This window comes from Capra hircus, chromosome 13 (assembly GCF_001704415.2).
Source record: "Capra hircus breed San Clemente chromosome 13, ASM170441v1, whole genome shotgun sequence".
NCBI classification, from domain to species: domain Eukaryota; kingdom Metazoa; phylum Chordata; class Mammalia; order Artiodactyla; family Bovidae; genus Capra; species Capra hircus.
The window spans coordinates 30,578,133-30,598,935 of record NC_030820.1 but is presented as its reverse complement, the minus strand read 5'-3'; the positions used below and the strand labels follow the sequence as shown (position 1 = coordinate 30,598,935).

General features: G+C 43.4%; 1 protein-coding gene across 1 annotated transcript in view; it reads left to right on the top strand.

Annotated features, from left to right (window-relative positions):
- Positions 1-20,803, top strand: part of RSU1 (Ras suppressor protein 1) — a 200,648-nt gene that overhangs the window by 13,652 nt on the left and 166,193 nt on the right. Inside the window, exon 3 of the mRNA XM_005687977.3 lies at positions 11,207-11,257. Coding sequence (XP_005688034.1) covers positions 11,207-11,257 — 51 coding nt within the window. The remainder of the gene's footprint in view (positions 1-11,206; positions 11,258-20,803) is intronic.

Genomic DNA, 20,803 nt, shown 5'->3' with positions numbered 1-20,803 from the left:
AGAGGCTATCATCATCAGTGAAAGTGTTAGTCATTCAGTCGTGTCCGACTCTTTGCAGTCCCATGGACTGTAGCCCACCGGGTTCTTCTGTCCATGGGATTCTCCAGGCAAGAATACTGGAGTGGGTAGCCGTTTCCTTCTCCAGGGGATCTTCCCAACCCAGGGACTGAACCAAAGTCTCCAGCATTGCAGGCGAGATCTTTACCATTTAAGCCGCCAGGGAAGCGTAATCACCAGCATTGTGCTTATTGACTAAAGTTTGGGCCTTTTTACTTGAAAGTCAGCCTTAACTGAGACTCATAATTTATTTCTTGGAGTATTGTTAGTGTGTTATCCTGTTTTTTTTTTTTTTTTGGTGTAAAGCCTTGCTGTCTAGAAGTCTGATGATCTGATTTTATTTTCTTATGTCTTTTTTTCCTAGATGCTGGAAAGATTTTTTTTTTTTTTTACTTCAAGTCCAGGCGTTCTCTTTTGGACATCTTAAAATGATATACAGTCTTCTGTTTGTGGCTATTTGCTGGATTTGTTTGTCTTGTAGAAAAGTACTGCTGCTGCTGCTGCTGAGTCGCTTCAGTCGTGTCCGACTCTGTGCGACCCCATAGACGGCAGCCCACCAGGCTCCCCTGTCCCTGGGATTCTCCAGGCAAGAACACTGGAGTGGGTTGCCATTTCCTTCTCCAACGCATGAAAGTGAAAAGTGAAAGTGAAGTTGCTCAGTCGTGCCCGACTCTTAGCAACCCCATGGACCGCAGCCTACCAGGCTCCTCCATCCATGGGATTTTCCAGGCAAGAGTACTGGAGTGGGGTGCCATTGCCTTCTCCCGTAGAAAAATACAGTCAGAATTAATCAGATTCTCGTTTGGAGACGGCTTGTAAAGAGTCTTCTCTATTTCCTAGAGCTGAAACTGTGAGCAGGCTGTCCAACTTCTCTGGATCTCCTTTCCCTCACCCAAAAAACTGGGAAGGAGGCAGAGAATAATAGTGCTATATCTGTTAGGGTTACTGTGAGGAATAAAAGTGAAAGTGAAGTCACTCAGTTGTGTCTGACTCTTTGTGACCCTGTGGACTGCAGCCTACCAGGCTTCTCCGTCCATGGGATTTTCCAGGCAAGAGTACTGGAGTGGGGTGCCATCTCCTTCTCCAGGGGATCTTCCCGACTCAGGGATCAAACCTGGGTCTCCCACATTGCAGACAGACGCTTTACCCTCTAAGCCACTGCGGAAGCCCTATTCCTACTGTGATGACTAAATGAGGTAATAAAATTCTTAGAACCATGGCAGCACATGTTAAGTGTTTGATAAACATTCTTGTCATGACTACTTTAACATTTTGGATTCTTGCAAGTGGTGATTCAGTGCCCAGCATAACATACTGACATAGGAGGTACGGTGGCTCAGTTGGAGAAAGGATCTGCCTGTAATGCATGAGAACCAGATTCGATCCCTGGGCCGGGAAGATCCCCTGGAGAAGGAAATGGCAACCCACTCCAGTATTCTTGCCTGGGAAATCCCATGGACTGAGAAGCCTGAAAAAAACCTTCCAACATTTCCTTTTTAATGGGAGTTTGTAATCAGCTTACCTCCTTAAGGCGTTGCTCATCTGCCTGTATCACAGGTTTTTGTTTTTTTTTGAGATGAACAAAGGAAATTAATTATTTGTTTTTAAAAATTTTAAATATTTGTTGGAGTACAGTTGCTTCACCATGCTGTGTTAGCGTCTGCTGTGTAGCAGAGTGAACCAGCTGTGTGTGTGCGTGCACCCCTCCCTTTAGGACGTCCTTCCCATTCCAGTCACCACAGAGCGCTGAGTAGGGCTCCCTGTGCTGCACAGTAGGCTCTCATTAGTAATCTAGTGTTTAATGGTGTCAGCAGTGTGCATGGGTCAGTCCCGCGCTCCCAGTTCCTCCCAACCCGCTTCCCCCCTCCTGTCCATACATTTGTTTTTCTCTTTCTGGCTCACCTCACTCTGCATGACAGTCTCTAGGTCCATTCACATCTCTGCAGATGAGCCAGTTTCATTCCTTTCTATGGCTAATATGCCGCCGAGCAACTAAATGTCCATCAGTGGAAGAGTGGATAAAGATGGGGCATGTATAGACAATGTGTCATAGGTTTTTGTTACCTTCCCTTGTTACAGACCTCCCTGGTGGCTCAGACGGTAAAGTGTCTGCCTGTAATGCGGGAGACCCGGCTTCGATCCCTGGGTCGGGAAGATCCTCTGGAGAAGGCAATGGCAACCCACTCCAGTACTCTTGCCTGGAAAATCCCATGGACGGAGGAGCCTGGTGGGTTACAGTCCATGGGGTCGCAAAGAGTTGGACATGACTGAGCGACTTCACTTTCACTTTTCCTGTTATAAACTCCTTGAGGACAGTAACTATGTCTTCATGCATTTTCTATCTCTGTCAACACCAACCAAATACAGTGCCTTGCAAACAGTTTGTAATTCACAGAGCATTTATTCATATCACCCTACACATCCCCTGAGAGCAATAAATAATTGTGTACTTGTATTTTCCTCTTTAATTCTCCTGGGCATTTCTGAATTTAAAGTTTTTCTTTGTCTTTGTTCCTGAAGGAGAGACTGAAAGGTGATGTGTTTGGACGGGAAGGATGTCGGCTCTGCCTTGTCAGTAACACAGTGCTCTGGGTCTAGCATCTTTTGACTTAATGTCCCTGTAGACACAAAAGCCTCAGTCAGTGACCATCTTATGGGGATTCTCAGTACATGTGAATTCTCTGCTCTTATTTATGTATAGAATGAGATGTCACATTTAAAAAATCATCAGATAAATTGCTTTCTGTTGAGTGAAAAAGCAAGTCATTGTGGTTGAAGGACCCTTTATCTGTAAATAAGACTCAGTCTTGTAACCAGTTTTGAAAACTTGCTACAAAAACACTTCTACCTCGCTGCAGTATTTAGTTGTGAAGTCAAGGAAAGCTTTTATATCATGCATTTTTTCTTTTCTGAAGTTTTAAATTATGAACAAAATTCAAAGGAATACTTCTTAGGATTCTGGGTGTGTGGATGAATATGGTATTTAAACTATATCTTGGTATCAAATATTTTATTGTCTGTCTTTACTTAAATACATCATCAGAAGCTGCATATTTAAGAAGATCTGAATCTGCATCCTTCTGCCAGGGGTGAAATAACTTAAGCATGTGACATGGGCAGGCATTTTAATCACACATTGTGGAGACTTGGGACCCAAAGTGGTCAGAACAGCCTTCTGGACCATCCTGTATTTTCAGTTCAAATGAATTCTTCTTTTCCGTCAACCACTTTGGGAGGAATCGAATGAATAGAGTGTCCAGTTTGCAGTGTAATCTACAGAGCTGCCCTGAATTTGAAGGGTGTCCGCCTGGAATTGTAAAACAAGTCAAAAGCGACCCTCTCTGAGCATCTCAGGGAGGGTACAGCTGTTCTTCCAATGCAGTATTTGATCCCTCAAGAGTCATCAAAAAGGGGTAGACTACTTGTCTTCTGGTGGTAGCTGTGTTTTTCTGATTGCTTCCATGGGGAATGCAGCTGGTGAAATGAGCTGATGGTTACAGTCCAGTTTTTGGTGACCAGTGTTCCAGAATTGTTCATTGGGAACCAGCCAGTGAAAGGCGCTCAGTTGTGTCCGACTCTTTGCAACCCCATGAACTATACAGGCCATGGAATTCTCCAGGGCAGAATACTGGAGTGGGTAGCCATTCCCCTTCGCCAGGGGATCTTCCCAACCCAGGGATTGAACCCAAGTCTCCCGTGTTGGGGGCGAATTCTTTACCAACTGAGCCACCACGGAAGCCCTCTAAGAATACTGGAGTGGGCAGCCTGTCCCTTCTCCAGCAGATCTTCCCGACTCAGGAATGGAACCGGGGTCTTCTGCACTGCAGGCGGATTCATTGCCAGCTCAGCCACCAAGAGGCCAGTTCTGGCCTTCGACAGGGCGGCACAAACTGTCACGTCCCGTGTCACTGCGTGCGTTTCCAAGTAGCATTCCCGTTAGGCTGTGTTTTTTCCTCTGGATATAAATGTCATTCTGTGAAGCTGGAACTTTTTAAACCTTTCTAAAGTGCCACCAGAGGAATAATTTGCTTCTGATTTGCCAGACTGAAAGCTGGAGAGACAGTTTCCAGTGTGGCACATCTCTGTGATTTGTTGGATTGTTTTGAAAGCAGGTCTGCCGTGTCATCATCTGGTGCTGTAGATTTCATCCTGCTCATATTTCTCTTACACTGTCTACTAGATGATGAAGGGAAAAAAGCTGAACCTATTTGAAATAATATCTGCTTCCATGCATTATCCAGACATGATGATTCTTTCTCTAGGAGTGTTGGCTAGTCCTTTGATTGTTCTGAATGTAGTCCATTATAATGCTGGCTGGCCCACCTAGTCCTGTACCTTCCTTGTTTTTCATTTCTTTGCTCAGATAAGGCTAGAACTGCTTCCATAAGCTCCAAGTTCTGTATGTCTTCCACGTCCAGTTCCGTATTCTCTGTTGCCTAAATTGAGGGACTGTGTGGCTTATCATTCAAACCAGGACAGTTTTGAGAGGGACACTGGGCATAATCCAGGACTGTCCCTCTAATCTAATGAGGATGTATGCTTGACATTGATGCTTCTGTTTATTTTTTATTTCTTTTGCTTATTTATTTTTATTTAAAAATTTTTTTACTGTGGTATGCTTGCTTTATCGTATTCGTATCTACCGTATAGCAAAGTAATCAGCTGTGTGTATACATATATCCCCTCTTTTTAAATTTTAATTTCTTTTCCATTTATATCAACACAGAGCACCGAGTAGAGTTCCCTGAGCTATATACCATGTATAAAATAGTACACTGTGTATAAAATGGTATACTATGTATAAAATAGTTGTCTGTTTTGTACATAGTAGTGTATGCATGTCAGTCCTAATCTCCCATTCACCCCACCCTGCCTCTCCCCCTTGGTGTCCATACGTGTGTTCTCTGCATCTGACATTACTTCTCAGAGATCTCCATGGAAGACACCGTTGCCATGCTGAACGTGCCTGGTAAATGTCCAGTCTGTGAGTGCCTGCGTGGCTCTCTGATGGAAGTTATTGAAACAGCCAGTTTTTCTTTGGTCATTTAGCACTTTCTGGCTGATTCCATCCTTGGCCGGAGAGTAAACCATCATCAGTCACACACACAGCACCAGCTATCTAGCCCTTCTCCACCCCTTCACCTTCAAACAGCCCTCTCCCCGCAATTCTCTTCCCCACACGTTCATTTTGGCCTGATACAAAGTTCATCCACGTACCACTTCTTTTTGTTTGTCTTTTTAAAATTTGCTCTTGTTTGTTTTTATTTTATATTGGAGTATATCGGAGTTGCTTTACAAAGGTGTTAGTTTCGGGTGTACAGCAAAGTGATTCAGTTATACATATATATGTATCTCCACTCTTATTTGGATCCTTTTCCCGTATATGTCATTATGGACTATTGAATACAGTTCCCTGTGCTACATAGTAGGTCCTTATTAGTTACCATTTTAGAGTAGTAGTATGTATATAACCAGTCCCAGTCTCCCAATTGATTCCTTTCCTACCCACATACCATTTCTAAAGGCTAGAGGCAGAATGAGAGCCAGGGCACGGCAGCGTTAACTATATGCCAGCACATTTTCTCAGTTATTTAGTTGGCTTTTGGAAGTCTATTCTACTTTGAAAATGCCTGGGCAAAACACGGTTCAGTATTGCTTTGGGACCTTTAATGATAATTTGCCGTCCCTGTTCTGGTGCCACTGCTTCCGGACAGTGTATGGCTAGCAGGACCCGAAGCTAGGGTCTCCCTGCACCGGGAGATTCCCTAGAGTGTGAGTAAGTACCAGGGCAGCTCAGTGGGGAGACCTGATTCCACTTTGCCCACATGATTGACTAGGGTGGCTTTTGCACTTTTAAACAACCCATTCTATTTTGGTAGACCTTTTCCCCCTTCTTTGTAGCCAGTGCAGTGTCAGTATAAGGCCCACAGTGGACTCTGCGTAGCCAAGTGGAGGGGAGTGGCAGCTGCTTGAATACATGTCTGGCTCTTTGGTCTTTGCCTGTCACAGGCTTTGTGATTGATTCTGAGATTTCAATTCTGTCCAACTTAACTGCCTTCCCAGCGGACCCAGCCCAGAGTCTTTTGTTGCCCTAAATATTTCCTCAAAGGTCTTTTATTCACTTTGCCTTTTCTGTTTTTATTTTTCTCCTTCTTATTTAATATGTAGCCCTGTAGCAATAATGAGAAAGAAAAAGACATCTATTAATAGTAATGTGATCAGGTGAAACAACACATACATTTCTCTATATAAAAAAAAAAAAGAACTTTCAAACTTCGTTTTCTCTCCTGCTAAATGCTTGTGTAATAGAAAAGCCAATGAAAGGGTTGAAAAAACCCGACTTTCTCTTATTAAATCTTTTCATTATGAATGTTAGCTGGGAGAAGAGCAAAGTTTTTTTCTTCTTAATTAAGGTAGTTTGATATTTTAGGAAAAATTAAGGCAGGATATTGAATTATCAGGGTCTTTTTTTGGTAAGCAGAATTATTTCTGTGACACTCAAATGAAGTAGTTGCTTAGTGTGAGTGTCTGCCAGTTTTGGTGTGCACCATCTTTGTTGGTTTTAAAACCCCTAATTTTATCTCACATGTGGTCACTTGTAATCCACCTCCTTTGCATTTAGGCATCACTGTATTATAAGTGGAAGTGCAATTTCTTAGAAGGGTTTTTTTCCCCTTTCCATCTTCCTAAGGGAAATATAGACATGATGGCTAAGCTCAGGCAGCCCCTTTGGACTATGAGGTGGGATTCACACATTGGGAATGGCTGGGCAGCAAGAAACCAGAAACTCTGTACTGCCCATGTATAAGTGAGAGAAACTCTTGTGTAACTCCTGTTATTTCCAGTTTGTTCTCATATAACTCTGGCTACTGTCTCAACTTACATATCTATCAATCTCTTTCTTCTGGTTTTATGTGAAGGCCGCTCTTGTTTTCATACCAGGCTATATGCCTCAGAGATAAAGGAATGCTATATCTAGTGGACAGGAACAATCTTAACTCTTATAAATATAGATGTGTGCAAGATGCTATGCAGTGTCTAAAATCTAGCTTCACATGTTAGAAGCGATCATGGTAATGCTTTTAAAATTGTAAAATTGCTCCTTTGCTTTGCCTTTCTCATCTTCATTCCCTAAAGATTCAATCCTAAAGTCAGTAAGTGCAACAGAAAAAGAGACACATTCAAGGTTTGAGGGTAGGAGGGTGGGGGTGGGCATGGTGGTCCAGAGCCAGGTATGGAACCATGGGTGTGGTAAGGCGAGCATCTGTGCAGGATAGGGAGCCTGGCTTGGGAGGTCTGAGCCTGAGCGGGATCAGGTTGAGGAAGGTAGATGAGCAGGTGAGGAGGTTGAGTTGGACAGGTGTCCAGGTAGGAAGGAAGAACGGGCATGGGGTGATGGATTACTACATTAATACATAGGTTGGATAGTTGAAAGAACCCAGAAGGTTCCACAGAACCCACTCACCCAGGGAGTTTGTAAAGGCACAGGACATAGTGTAGCAGGGATAAGAAAGCACAGGTGACCATCAGGGGCCCCAGGGGCTTACTGGCACAGTCCACCACCCTTCCCTGCCTCAGGGTCATTTCTTAGTTGCTTAGGACATAATTTGTCTCCAGATGTGAGCTTTTAAGACATATCGGAGTAGTCCCGGTGTTGAGAATGCTTGGACTGAAATCTCTAGCACCGTCTTCTGCATGCAGCTGGTCAGTGATCTGCAGCCAAGTGTGTCAGTGACCTACATATCCCTGGATGTGTGAACAAGCTGGTCCTAGAGCCTCCAAGGTCTCTGCCACTTTGAACAGAACATGACACATCTCGAGCTTGCCTGCTCATCTTGACCTTGACTCTGTGTCCCTGCAGGTCAGCATAGGGCTGTTCACACCCAGACGTGAGATAACTGTGCTTCGTGCAGTTACATGTAGGGGTACTGACTGCATATGTAAGTAGCTTAAAGATAATGGAAGCCAGAGTTCTCACTGTTAAGAGAGGGAACTACAAACAGGAAAGGGAGAACACTAGAATGAACCATACAGGGTTGTATTGAAATTGATCTATTGGTGTGAACTTGGGATTTTCAATAATATAGTGAAATCTGCACAGATATGTGTGTATTCTCTAATTCCCTCACCTAAGAATACTGAGGCCTCAAATAACAATGAGCACATCTAGGGCCCAGATTTTGGCTTCTAAGTACCATTTTCTGCACAGTAAAAAAGAAGCAGAGCTCACTGGAGAAATGGCTGATGGATTCCAGGCCTGTGGCAGTGAAAGTGCAAGATGAGTTTGACTGTCTCATGCCAAAGAGTAGAAGTACTCAGTAGGTGAAGGGGACGTGTCAGAAGGACCAGGCAGCCTGCTTGGTTGGGGGATTTGCACCAGCCACCTCAGCGACCATTGTAATCTGAACAAATCATCATCATAATCTGAACAAATGATGGCAACCTGTTGACTGAGATAGGACACCACAAAGCCATACAGATGGAAGTAAAATGAATTCGTGATTTCTCTGCAGCAGCCTCGTGGATGTTTTGGACTGGATGATTCTTTCTTGGGTGGGCTGCCTGGTGCATTTGTAGGATGTTCAGCAGCATCCCTGGGCCCTAGACGCCACTGCTTAGACCAGTGTTCGGCACCAGTGGTGCCTCAGATGGTAAAGAATTTGCCTGTAATGCAGGAGACCTGGATTTGGTCCCTGAGTTGGAAGATCCCCTGCAGAAGGAAATAACAACCCATTCCAGTATTCTTGCCCGGAGAATTCCATGGACAGAAGAGCCTGGCAGGCTGCAGTCCGTGGGGTCACCAAGAGCTGGACACAGCTGAGCAACTTACACTAATGCAACAGAAATACAATGTGAGCCACGTAGGAAGATTTAGAGTTTCTAGTGGTCATAGTTGGTAGAATCAAAAGAGCTTCCAGACATGGCCTAATGTTCCATGAGGATCAAAATTGCCCCAGCTGGGGACGATGAAACACATGTGGAACAGGATTGTTACGTAGTTTAGGTATCCTTGCTCCTACTCCCCTTCAGTTCAGTTCAGTCGCTCAGTCGTGTCCGACTGTTTGCAACCCATGAATCGCAGCACGCCAGGCCTCCCTGTCCATTACCAGCTCCCGGAGTTCACTCAGACTCACGGCCATCGAGTCGGTGATGCCATCCAGCCATCTCATCCTCAGTTGTCCCCTTCTCCTCCTGCCCCCAATCCCTCCCAGCATCCAGTGAGTCAACTCTTCCCATGAGGTGGTCAAAGTGCCTACTCCCCTTAGAAAATGCTAATTACAAGGGCAAAGGGTAACTTTACAGTGGAGAAGCCTGGCAGACTCAAGTGATCGAGGGAAGGTCATGGTGATGGAATGGATTGAAATCTGTGCCAGCTGATAGGATGCAGTGAGAAGACGACGGCCTTTCCTCAGGATTCCTGCTGATGGTGCTAACGTGAGCTAATCAAGAATACACAAAGGTCTCAGGGCTCTGTGGTGACTCAAAAGAAAGTAAATCTGAAGAGGAGATAAATGTGTATGTACAGCTGATTCACTTTGTTGTACAGCAGAAACTAACACTACACTGTCAAGCAGCTAGACTCCAATGAAAATTAAAGGACAAAACCACGTGGAAGACATAATACAAAATACCTTGGCCTCTGTGCTTCACAATCTCCATGGTCTTGAAAGTCAAGGAAACAGTGACCCAGACTAAGAGGTGACTTGATGAGGCCTGGCAGCTACGTGCGTCGTGGATTCTAACCTGGACCCATCTCTGTTAAAGAACTGTTTGGGACATTTGGTGAAACTGGGGTGGCTGAGGGCTGAGGATCAGATGATAATGATGTACTGTGCAGGGGAATGTCTTTGTAGGGATACCCTAAATTTTCTGGGACATAAAGTTTATGAGTCAGGACAGAGAAATGGGTCTTTGTATTGTAGTTTGAACTTTTCTGTAACTTTGTGATAGTTTAACAAAAGAAAAACGCTTAAAAGTTGCAGTCGGGGTGATGCATATTTTTTTCAAGGATGCTGGGTTCCAATCCTGAGACTCTTCTTGAGAAAACAATATTTGTCTTAGTGTTTCTTGAAGGGGGAAAAACTGTCGCATTAACATAAGGTTCTTACAGAAAGAATATTGGAAAAATTTCTAATATGTTTCTTCACAAATATATATTTCACATTTAAAACTTTAATATATATTAAGTACACTATAATTAGTATAAATAGTATATAATCATTTATATTTATACATATAAATATACAATTTAATATGTATAATAAAAGGTAAATATACATAATTTATATATAAATGTAAATTTAACAAATAATAAATATATGGGTGTATATATATTATGTCAGCAAGTATATATATACACCCACCCACACATACACACATATATATACAGAGAGAGAGAGAGAGAGCGCGCTTGCTGACCACAAAGTGAAGTTTTAGAACCCAAAGTTGAAGTCACCTTTTAACCCCCACTGGCTTTTTCCTTTTTTGTGTTTTGGTGAATTTGTATACATATTTTCTCTCTTGGTACTTGGAAAACCCTTTTTCTTTTCTTTTTTAAAGGCAAATCTAGTCTTTTTCAGCAGTTTAAGCTTCCATGATCATGTTTGAAACTGGTGAGCCATCTGCTGGTTCTTTGGAATGCACCCAAACTTGTTGAGAGGAACATGTGGAGGGCTTCTACTGTGGTCATCGAGAGCGTGTAGGGACATTTCGGGGTTGACAGTGACTCGGGAAGCAGTGGTCTGTCTGTGTTGATGGGGTGGTTTTCTAAGCATGGGCTCGGGAAGGTTGTTCCTCCCAGATCTCCTGACTAGTTCACTTAGTGAGATGGATTGTGGAGGCTGGACCAGCGCTCCAGGTCGCCGAGCAGAGCTCACTGGCCCTTGTCCTGTTCCTTCCTGTGACATTAATGCCATCAGTGCTAAAATTATATTAGCTCTAACTCGCTGTTCCAGTTGCACCATTTATTGCGTGGCTTTTCATCATGCGGTTTAACATTGAACAGAGAGCCTTCTGTGAATCCCTGCGTCTATTTTTGTGAGTGGTAACATTCCAACCTGTGAAAAGAACTGAGCACGTTACCTTGCAGGAGCGTGAGTGTAATCTGGGTACATTAACTGACTGTGTGTTCTTTTCTTTTCTTTTCCAGTCACCCTGTCCCACATCACACAGCTGGTCCTCAGCCACAACAAGCTAACAAGTGAGTCAACCATTGCTGTCCTCTGTTACACAATTTCTGACTTGCAGGTAACGTGGTGGAACTGCTAATTCTTCTGTTTCCCTCGACAGTAATGACAAATGATGATTTGGGCAAAGCGAAAGTGTACTGAGATGGCACTAAGATATCTGAGCATATGGTCTTCCTGTATTTTGTAGTTTTCTGTTTTGAGGAATTTTTCTTCAATTTTTCATGTGTATAAATTGAAGGAAGACAGTGACATTGTTCCTCCGATAATGGTCCCCTTTGGGCGTGCAAACTGCTGCAGTGACCTGAAATGCTGAGACTTTTTGTTATTATTTTATGGGAAAAAAGAAGCTTATCAAAAAAGTGTTGGAGGACTTCCTTGGTGGTTCAGTGGTTAACACTTTATCTTCCAATGCAGGGGGGTGTGGGATCGAACCCTGGTCCGGAGCCAGATCCCACTTGTCTCATGGCCAAAAAACCAAACCATAAAATAAATAATATTGTAAAAAATTCAGTAAAGACTTTTAAAAAAGTGAGCCACAACAAAAAGAAAATCTTTTTTTTTTAAAGTTGAATTTTTCAGAGCAAAACATTGTTAGCTTTCATTTATACTTTCTCCTCAAAAGGGGAAAATGTGATTATTGATATACTTTCTTTCCCTGCTTGATGGGGGCGGGTGGGGAGCACAAAATTGTAGAAGTGATAGAAGTTTGCATCTGAGCTTTTCAAGTTCTTGAGTCTGATTTCCAGGGAAAATTGTCCCAGGCATTGGGAGTGGTACAGTTAATGTATAGTAGGTATATTCATACCTCTTGGTAAAGCGTAATCTTGTGTGACTAATGTGGGCCATTTTATTCTTAGAGCTGTGGCTTAAAAGGTGTTAATGACGGGGGCCCGCTGTCCCGTCTCATGTCTAATTGACGGCCGCGTCTTTGTGCTTGCTGTATTTCCTGCAGACTTGAATGCTTTTCTGATCATGTGGCAGGAATTTGTGAGGGAGCTTTCCGAGTTCGGTGAAACAGAGCAGAATACGGTGTTGAGGGATTTGTGTCGTGAATTTGTGTGTGTATTGCATTATATACAGCGGGAAGCAATGCCACAGAGCTGTTGATTATGGAGAGTTAAGAGTGGCTGTGAGGGCCTCTCGTGAGCAGGAGACGGGCAGATCAGTTCGTTTTTAGCAAAAAGCGAGGGCAGAGTGGCGCCGCTGTCACGTTTGAGTATTGGGAGCCCCAGCGGCTGATAGTGAGGGTGACACGTCACGTGTGGCTGTTACTGTAACGGGGAATATGCTGCCACGCTCACTGTTCTTGTAGTGAATGGTCCTGCTCTCTCTCCACTGAGACCCTAATCCCAGTTCTGAGGGGATTTGAAATTTGTTTCAAAGGGTGGACTGCGTGATCCCTACATTCCCCCAGATTTGGTGAGCAGAAATTTCTGATGCTCTCTCTGTCGTGTAGTTCATGAAAATATTTCCTAATTGCCAAGTTTACCACTGGTGTTCAATCTTGCATTATCATCAGAGGGAAAAACAGTTTCCATTGAAAAAGGAAGCCGAACCTGTTTTGTTCCCATTATACCATTAATTGATTGGTTGCTTAAAAAGTCTTTCAGACAGTCATAGTTTTTCTTTTTATATGTCCATAAAGAAATCTCCAGGATCAGGGTGTTAGTTTCTCTTTCTGGATGTGCTGCTGCTGCTAAGTCACTTCAGTCGTGTCCGACTCTGTGCGACCCCGTAGACGGCAGCCCACCAGGCTCCCCCGTCTCTGGGATTCTCCAGGCAAGAACACTGGAGTGGGTTGCCATTTCCTTCTCCAGTGCATGAAAGTGGAATGTGAACAGTGAAGTCCCTCAGTCGTGTCAGACCCTCAGCAGCCCCATGAACTGCAGCCTTCCAGGCTCCTCTATCCATGCAGGGAGGCATAAACAGAGTTAAGTTGTGTCTGCTATTAAGGAGGTTTGCTGTGGATCCAAACTTTTTCTCCTGTTTCTCCCCCCTCCCCCTTTTCCCCTTTTTTTCCCATTTGAGACACTCTTGACCTAATCCAGTAAGCTCTAATTAATCGTCTTGGTAAATTGTTTCAAGCCATTGTGAGTGGTGTCCGTGACGCCTGATCTGTTTCACTAAGGTCAAATTAGCATCTTTTACTATTTTTCTGGCATTTAAATGAATGGCTTCGCTATGGTTTTTCCAGTGTTTATAGTAAATATGTCCATTTGATGGAAAGATAAATATGCATTACGTGGAGGTGGGTGAGTCCGGCCTCCTGTCACTTTTCATTGTAATCAGTGTCTTTCACTTTCCGTGCTTTTTAATGGGGACTAGCTGACAGCACCACATTCAAACTGATGGGACTCAAAAGATAAACCCGTCAGCACTGCTTTTATCTTGCATCCTCGTGTGCCAGTTACACTTCTGATGTGTCGTCTTGTATACCTGGGGGACGAGTCACCAGCTTACTCACGGTGGGACTTGGTCTGGGGACAGCTCTCAACTCCGAGGACTGGAGTCGGTATCTTGGAGCTGTTGGAAGAACGTGCCACTGAACTGGCCCCCTCTTTCTGCTCGTGGTTTTGACAGATCAGCAGGTCCCCTCAACATAGTACGAGTGAGGCCACGAGAAAGGGGAAAGCAAGCCGATGACCCTCAAATTCCCAAGATTTTGTGAGCAGGAATTCTTAAAGTTTTTGACATGAGAATTTGTCAGAAAAGTGAATTCGCTCAGTCGTATCCGACTCTTTGCGACCCCATGGACTGTAGCCTACCAGGCTCCTCTGTCCGTGGGATTTTCCAGGCAAGAGTACTGGAGTGGGTTGCCGTTTCCTTCTCCAGGAGATCTTCCCAACCCAGGGATCAAACCCAGGTCTCCCGCGTTGCAGGCAGACGCTTTACCATCTGAGCCACCAGGAATTTGTCAGGGTCTTTCAAAATTGTCCGTCTAATCACTGTCAGAGGTTCCTCATTGTTATAGTGACATGGTTGATGTGTAAATCTGGGGGAATGGGTTGGAGCTGGTGCGTTTTGGTGCAGTCACTGGGGTTGACTCTGCTGGTAACAACTCCTTCGGTCCATACAATGTCTGCAGTGGGTTAAAGGAGGTGGGAGGTGCAGTAGTGAGGGAACCTTTTTTTTGGCTGTGATTGGACAGGTGACTCTCTGGGCCCCAGATGGAGGTGCTTGCTCGACCCGGGGGAATGTTTGCAGGGTAAAGATGAGGCTCTGCTGCCAGGCTCTCCTGCTCCTCCCTTCCTCCCCTGCCTGCCCCACCCCCCGCCCATCTTCCTCTTGGCCCCCCTGCAAACTGGAGATCTCTCTCCCCCAAATCCTATTGTTCAGAGACTTTTTTTTTTTTTTGATGTGGACCATTTTTTAAGTCTTTGTTGAATCTGTTACAGTATTGCTTCTGTTTTATGTTTGGTTTTCTGGTCACAAGACATGTGGGATCTTAGTGACCCAGCTAGGAATTGAACCTGTGCTCCCTGCATTGGGAGGTGGAGCCTTAACCACTGCACCGCCAGGGAAGTCTCATATTCGGAGAATCTTGGCACCAGCAGGGCTCTTCCTTGTCCTCCTGCCACTTCCTGTTTCGTCCTCTCCAAAGATGTCTTAGGCTTGGTTGAAGGCTGAGGCCATCTTTTATTCCTCTTTACTGCCCATTGCTGAGCCCAGAATGGCTTCCCAGGAAGCCCTCATGTAAAGGCAGTAATGGCAGGACCAGGGTGAGAAACGAGGGGTCTGGGTGAAGCGGTCAGTGGAGGAACCTGACGCTTCTTCAGGATCAGTCAGTGTGTGGATCTGCGTGAATGTAACCGCTGCACACTTCTGTTCCTTAACTGCTTGTAGGCTCCTTTCAAATGTGCTGAGCAGTGAGAAACAGAGCCTCATATCCCAGGAATTGCTGTCTTTCCCCTTTACGTGGCCCTTTCACAGGGAAGGAATGATGTGCTAACATGGTACAGGCAGACCTCACTTTACTGAACTTGGTGGAAATTGAATTGAATTGGGGGAAATTGAAGGTCTGTGGCAGCACTGAGTTGAGCAAAGCTACTGGACCATTTTTTCCAGCAGCATTTGCTCGCCTCGTGTCTCTGTCTCTTTGGTATTTCTGGCAATGTTTCAAACCCTCCACCAGCAAAAAGGTGACAACTGGCTGAAGGCTCAGATGATGGTTAGCATTTTTTTTTAAGCTTTGTGCTTTTTAATTATATGTACAGCTTTTTTTGACATAATACTTTGCACGCTTAGTAGACAGCTGTAGAGTGTAAACACAACCCCTACAGGCCGAGTAGCCAGAAAGTTTGTGTGACTCAGTTGACTGCAGTGGTTGCTTTGTTGTGGTGGGTGGTCCGAAACCAGACTTGCATTGTCTCCGTGGTGTGTCTGGCTCCTCAGGGACACCCCAGGAGGCACAGTCGAAGAGCTGGGGTCATGACCAGCCGTGGATGCTTTTCTCCACCTGGTAAACCCGGTGGGCTCAGCTGAGTTGACTTCTCCAAAAGGAAATGAAGACCTACTACTGCTATTCTAGGTCTCCTGGTTTGGTCCTCTTGTCTCTCTTTCACTTAGTTTTACGTATGCATGTGTGCGTGCTAAGTCACTTCAGTCGTGTCCAGCTCTTTGCAACCTTTCAGACTGTAGCCCACCAGGCTCCTCTGTCCACGGGATTCTCCAGGCAAGAATACTGGAGTGGGTTGCCGTGCCCTCCTTCGGGGCATCTTCCCCACCCGGGGGTCAAACCCGAGTCTCTCACGTCTCCTGCATTGACAGGTTGATTCTTTACCACTAGTGGCACTGGGAAGCTCTGTTTCATGTGTTTAAGATCCCAAATGATTTACTAGGATTTTTAAACAGTTAATTGTAGGATACGTTTCTTGAAATTAGGAATGCTGTCGTATGGTTAGGTATTGTACATACCACCCCACAAAAGTGCCAAAAGCAGGCAGAACATGAAGTAGACCCTTGAGTTAATGCCAGTTGATAAATGGGTCGGTAGGTCGTGAGTCCCAGCTGTCTGAGATGATAGACTCAGCACTTGCTTGCTGTCAGGGTCTCTAAGAAGGGGATACAGCATTTATTTCAAAGATGGTTTTCCTGTGTCTCTGCCTGCCTGCCTTTGTGGTGACCCTCCCTTATAAGCCAGTGTTAGCTGAGTCTTTTGCAGTCTGCATCTTATCTAATCCCTGGTTCTTATGGTCTTTGGGAGTATTAGTTTTGTAAATGTTTTTCTACTTTTCAGTCTTACAGAGGAAATTCTGAGAGAATCGTTTTAAAACTTGTCCACTAGAGGTCACTGTTGGGATACTTTTTTTCCCACCCCCTTCTTCCTCATCTCATGCTGAAAGATTAAAAACCAAATCGGTGTTACCAGAGGACGAAATTTTTTGCAGGCTTCCCTCAGGGTATGTTGTTGCTGCCATTTACATAGGCCAGTTTTGCCACAATTAATGTTGATCCTTCGATAAGGAGGTATGTTATTTTTCTTTTGACTCCCAAACTTAAAGTATGCATTCAGTTTCATGTGTCATGTTTAGTGTTTATTATGGTTTCTTTCTCATGTTAGAAACTTTCCTTCCAATCTCTTTAAAGTGAGAGAATTCTGTTGCCTTTTATGTATTTTTTTGTATGGAGTATACATAAAATTTTTTTCTCCCTCGGAAGAAAGTTTAAAATATATATGTATGGAACCAGATTTTAATTAAAAAAAAAAAAACTGTGTAATACTCAGGAAAATATGCATTTTGTGCCCATTTATATTGGTTCTTTTACTGAATGCCATCATGTAAGGAGGAATACTATGCATTATGAAATGACTCATATTTTGCATAAATGATAAAGCAATCTGAGTATTAATTTTTTAACATGCTTTTTTTAATTTTAAAAAGAAATAGCAAAACCCAGTACTTCAAATATGACAACAGTATTTTCCATTTTGTGACTTATGCGCAATAAGGACTAAACCCTGATCATTTTCTGCAAGAAATGCAAAGAACGTCTTTTTGCTGTGTGCAAACATTGATCAGCGGGTTCTATATAAACCTTTCATAAGTGTGAGTCTTGGTATGTGATTGCTTAGTTTTACACCTGAAACTTTTAACTGTCATGTAAAACCTGAAACTTTTAACTGTCATGTAAAACGTTTTCTTGAGATACTAGCAGCTTTGCTGGCTGTTTCAAGCCTTAACTGGGACCATTTCTTGTCATCTAATGTGTCGGAAATGGCTAGACAAGCAGTAAACCTAAGTGTTATGGCAAAACTTGTTTCTTTTTTTTAACAGACTATTTCTTACTAATTTTAACTTATATATGAATTCAAAATTATAGTGGACAAGTAAATGCCAGGATATTTTCTTTACTGATTTCAATAATTTCTTTTGTCAACACATTAAAATGAATGTAATGTTTTAAGATTTTATGCAGATGTATATATTGATAGGCTCTCTACTGAAAGTGTTGTTGTAAAGGAATTAGGGAGGATGTTTTGCATTAAAATATTGCAATCTCATAATATGCAGGCCCAATTATAATGAAGAAAATTAAGCAGTTTTTTTTAAAAAAGCATAATAAATGAAACCCTTTTCTACAGACATAATTGATTGTTGAGATGAATGAGAAAAATTAACTGTCCCAACTTATAAGAATGACCTTCACCAGTCTTCCAACACCTTTCTGTTGCCAAGTCTCTAGTTATTTCCTCTTTCATAGATTACTTGTCATGCCTATGCAAAAGTTCTAGTGCATGGCGTGTATGAAATTAAACTATGAGGGGAGAATATGCAAAATAAATTGTCTCTGTGTCATGAATTTATCTTGTGACAATATCAAAACAACGTGCTGTTTGCATTTTAACAGAGTATGAATGCATTTATAAACCAGAGGCTTTGATCAATAGCTGATTTTTCTAATTAGTGCACATTCATCAATTTGTTCCTGTGCCATCATTTGAAAGATTAGATTTGAAAAAATGTACACATAATAGTGAGTCAGACAGCTGTTGATCGAACAGTGTCTTTCCAATGGTGCCGCTGGTTAGGTACCATTTACAAAACTGCCTATAGTTGGGAGTTTGTTTTTTGGCAGTTTTAGTTAAGGAAGCGTGCGGGATTGTCACATGGAAGCATCTGTTGATCCCATAGTCCAGAACCAGCACAACCCAAGGCCAACGTGTGAAGTTGGAGAAGTGGTTTCGATACAGTTGTGTCCTCTGCTCAGACACTTGTCATCCTTGATCCCTTTCATGTCAGCCCTTCCATCCTGAATGCGCCTACTCTAGAATCTCTCTTCTTGGAGTCTTGTCCTGTGCTCAGAGGAAGCGAAATAAGGGTAGGTGTTAATTCTTCCACAGTACGTTTTTAAAAGGAGTGACTTCACTTATGGGAATTTCAGAAAGATGGCAGGCTGTGGCGATCCTCATGTGTGGGCAGGTTGAACCTGTCACTTTCCACACTATGGCTCGCCCACTGTGGGGAGTTCATCTTGGATAGGGTTTCTTTAACTGTTTTTTAAAACTTTTTTATTTTTTAAAATTTTATTGGCGTATAGTTGATTAGCAGTGTTCTGTTAGTTTCAGGTGTACAGCAAAGTGAACCAGTTATACCATGTACGTATCCATTCTTTTTCTACATTCTTTTCCCATGTACGTCATTACAGAGTATTGACCAGAGTTCCCTGTGCTGTATAGCAGGTCTTTATTAGTTGTCTGCTTTATCTATTTTATATATAGTAGTGTGTACGTGTCAGTTCAAATCTCCCAATTTATCCCCACCCCCATTCTCCCTGGTAACCGTAGTTTGTTTTCTACATCTGTGACTCTATTTTTGTCTTATATGATTTATATGATTTTTTTTTTAGATTCCACATGTAAGTGATACACCTTTGTCCTTCTCTGTCTGACTGACTTCTGTAAGTGTGACAGCCTCTAGGTTCATCTGTGCTGTGCTTGATCGCTCAGTTGTATCCGACTCTTTGTGACCCCATGGACGGTAGCCTGCCTGACTCCTCTGTCCATGGGCTTTACCAGGGAAGAATACTGGAGTGGGTTGCCATGCCCTCCTCCAGGGGATCTTCCCAACCCAGCGATTGAACCCAGGCCACCCACATTGCAGGTTAGTTCTTTACCGTGTGAGCCCCTAGGGAAGCCCAGGAATACTGGAGTGGGTAGCCTATCCCTTCTCCAGGGGATCTTCCCAACCTAGGAATTGAACAGGGGTTTCCCGCATTGCAGGCGGATTCTTTACCAGCTGAGCTACCTGGGAAGCCACTAGCTTCATCTGTGTTGCTGCAAATGGCATTATTTCATTTTTTTTTTTTTAATGGCTGAGTAGTATTGCATTGTATATATGTACCACGTCTTCTTTATCCATTTCTCTGCTGATGGTTATTTAGGTTGCTTCTATGTTCTGGGTATCATTTACTATTTACAACAGAACCCTCAAATGGAATTGATCTACTAGCAAAAATTTCTATGTAAATCATCTGTTGACTCTCCTAGACAGTGTCTGTACACATGTGTGTCATGCAGGGGAGGAGGAGATATTCTAAAAGATGCGATGCTTGGGAAAAGACACTCTTTTAGAGCAGTTCATAACATTTTCATAACTCACCTTTTTTAAGAACAGAGTGAAAGCTGTGTCCATGATTCCTAGAAAACTATACATAATCCTTAAAATTTCAACAGGTTTGTAGATCCTGTTAAAACCATTCATAAATTTTTTAGGGGCACATGCAGCTCAGATTTAGAAACCTTGGAGTTGGGGAAAGATAACAGTATATTTGCAGTGTGGATACACTGATGATGTTTCTTGGAAATAGGTACAAAACTTTGATAAGGTTTTTTGGTTTTTTTTTAAGTTAATGTGAAGCTCATTCTTTTTATGATAGCTATTGTCTTTAGATATTTTTTTTAATGTGGACCATTTTTAAAGTCTTTATTGAACTTGTTACAGTATTGCTTCTGTTTTATGTTTTGATTTTTGGCCCCAAGACATGAAGGGTCTTAGCTCCCTGACCGGGTATCGAACCTGTATACCCTGCATTGGAAGGCGAAGTCTTAACCACTGGACCACCAGGAAAATCCCCATCTTGTCTAACCTTTTGCTGTTCCTTTAGCAGTTTTTTCCTGCCCATGTAGAGTCCACTCCAGGCACCTGATGCTTAGTGGAAATGCCTGCCCTTCTCTCTCTGTCTTGCTCATCCTTCCAAAAGGGGAGATGGATTCTTACCTTTCTCCTCAAAGCCCTCCTTTGCAGCCAACTATGTAGAAAATAAAGGGTGAGGTTATTCACAGCTTTTTAGCCTTGAAGGACCAGACCTCCCAGAAACCATCACCTGAGTGCAAAAGGAAAGGGTGGCTTTGAACACCCTGCTCTGTGTCTGGGGCAAGTAGCAGGCTTCACGTGGCTGAGGACGTGCAGCTGGAGCTGGGGGCTTCGCGTGGCTTTGAGCCTCTGTGTTCCCCTTTCCCCTGCTGCCTCCTCTGTCAGTGTCCGTGTACAGGTAACGCCCTGCTCCAGGGAGTCCTGGAGCTCGGTGGACCAGACATTGGCCCTGCATCTTCACTT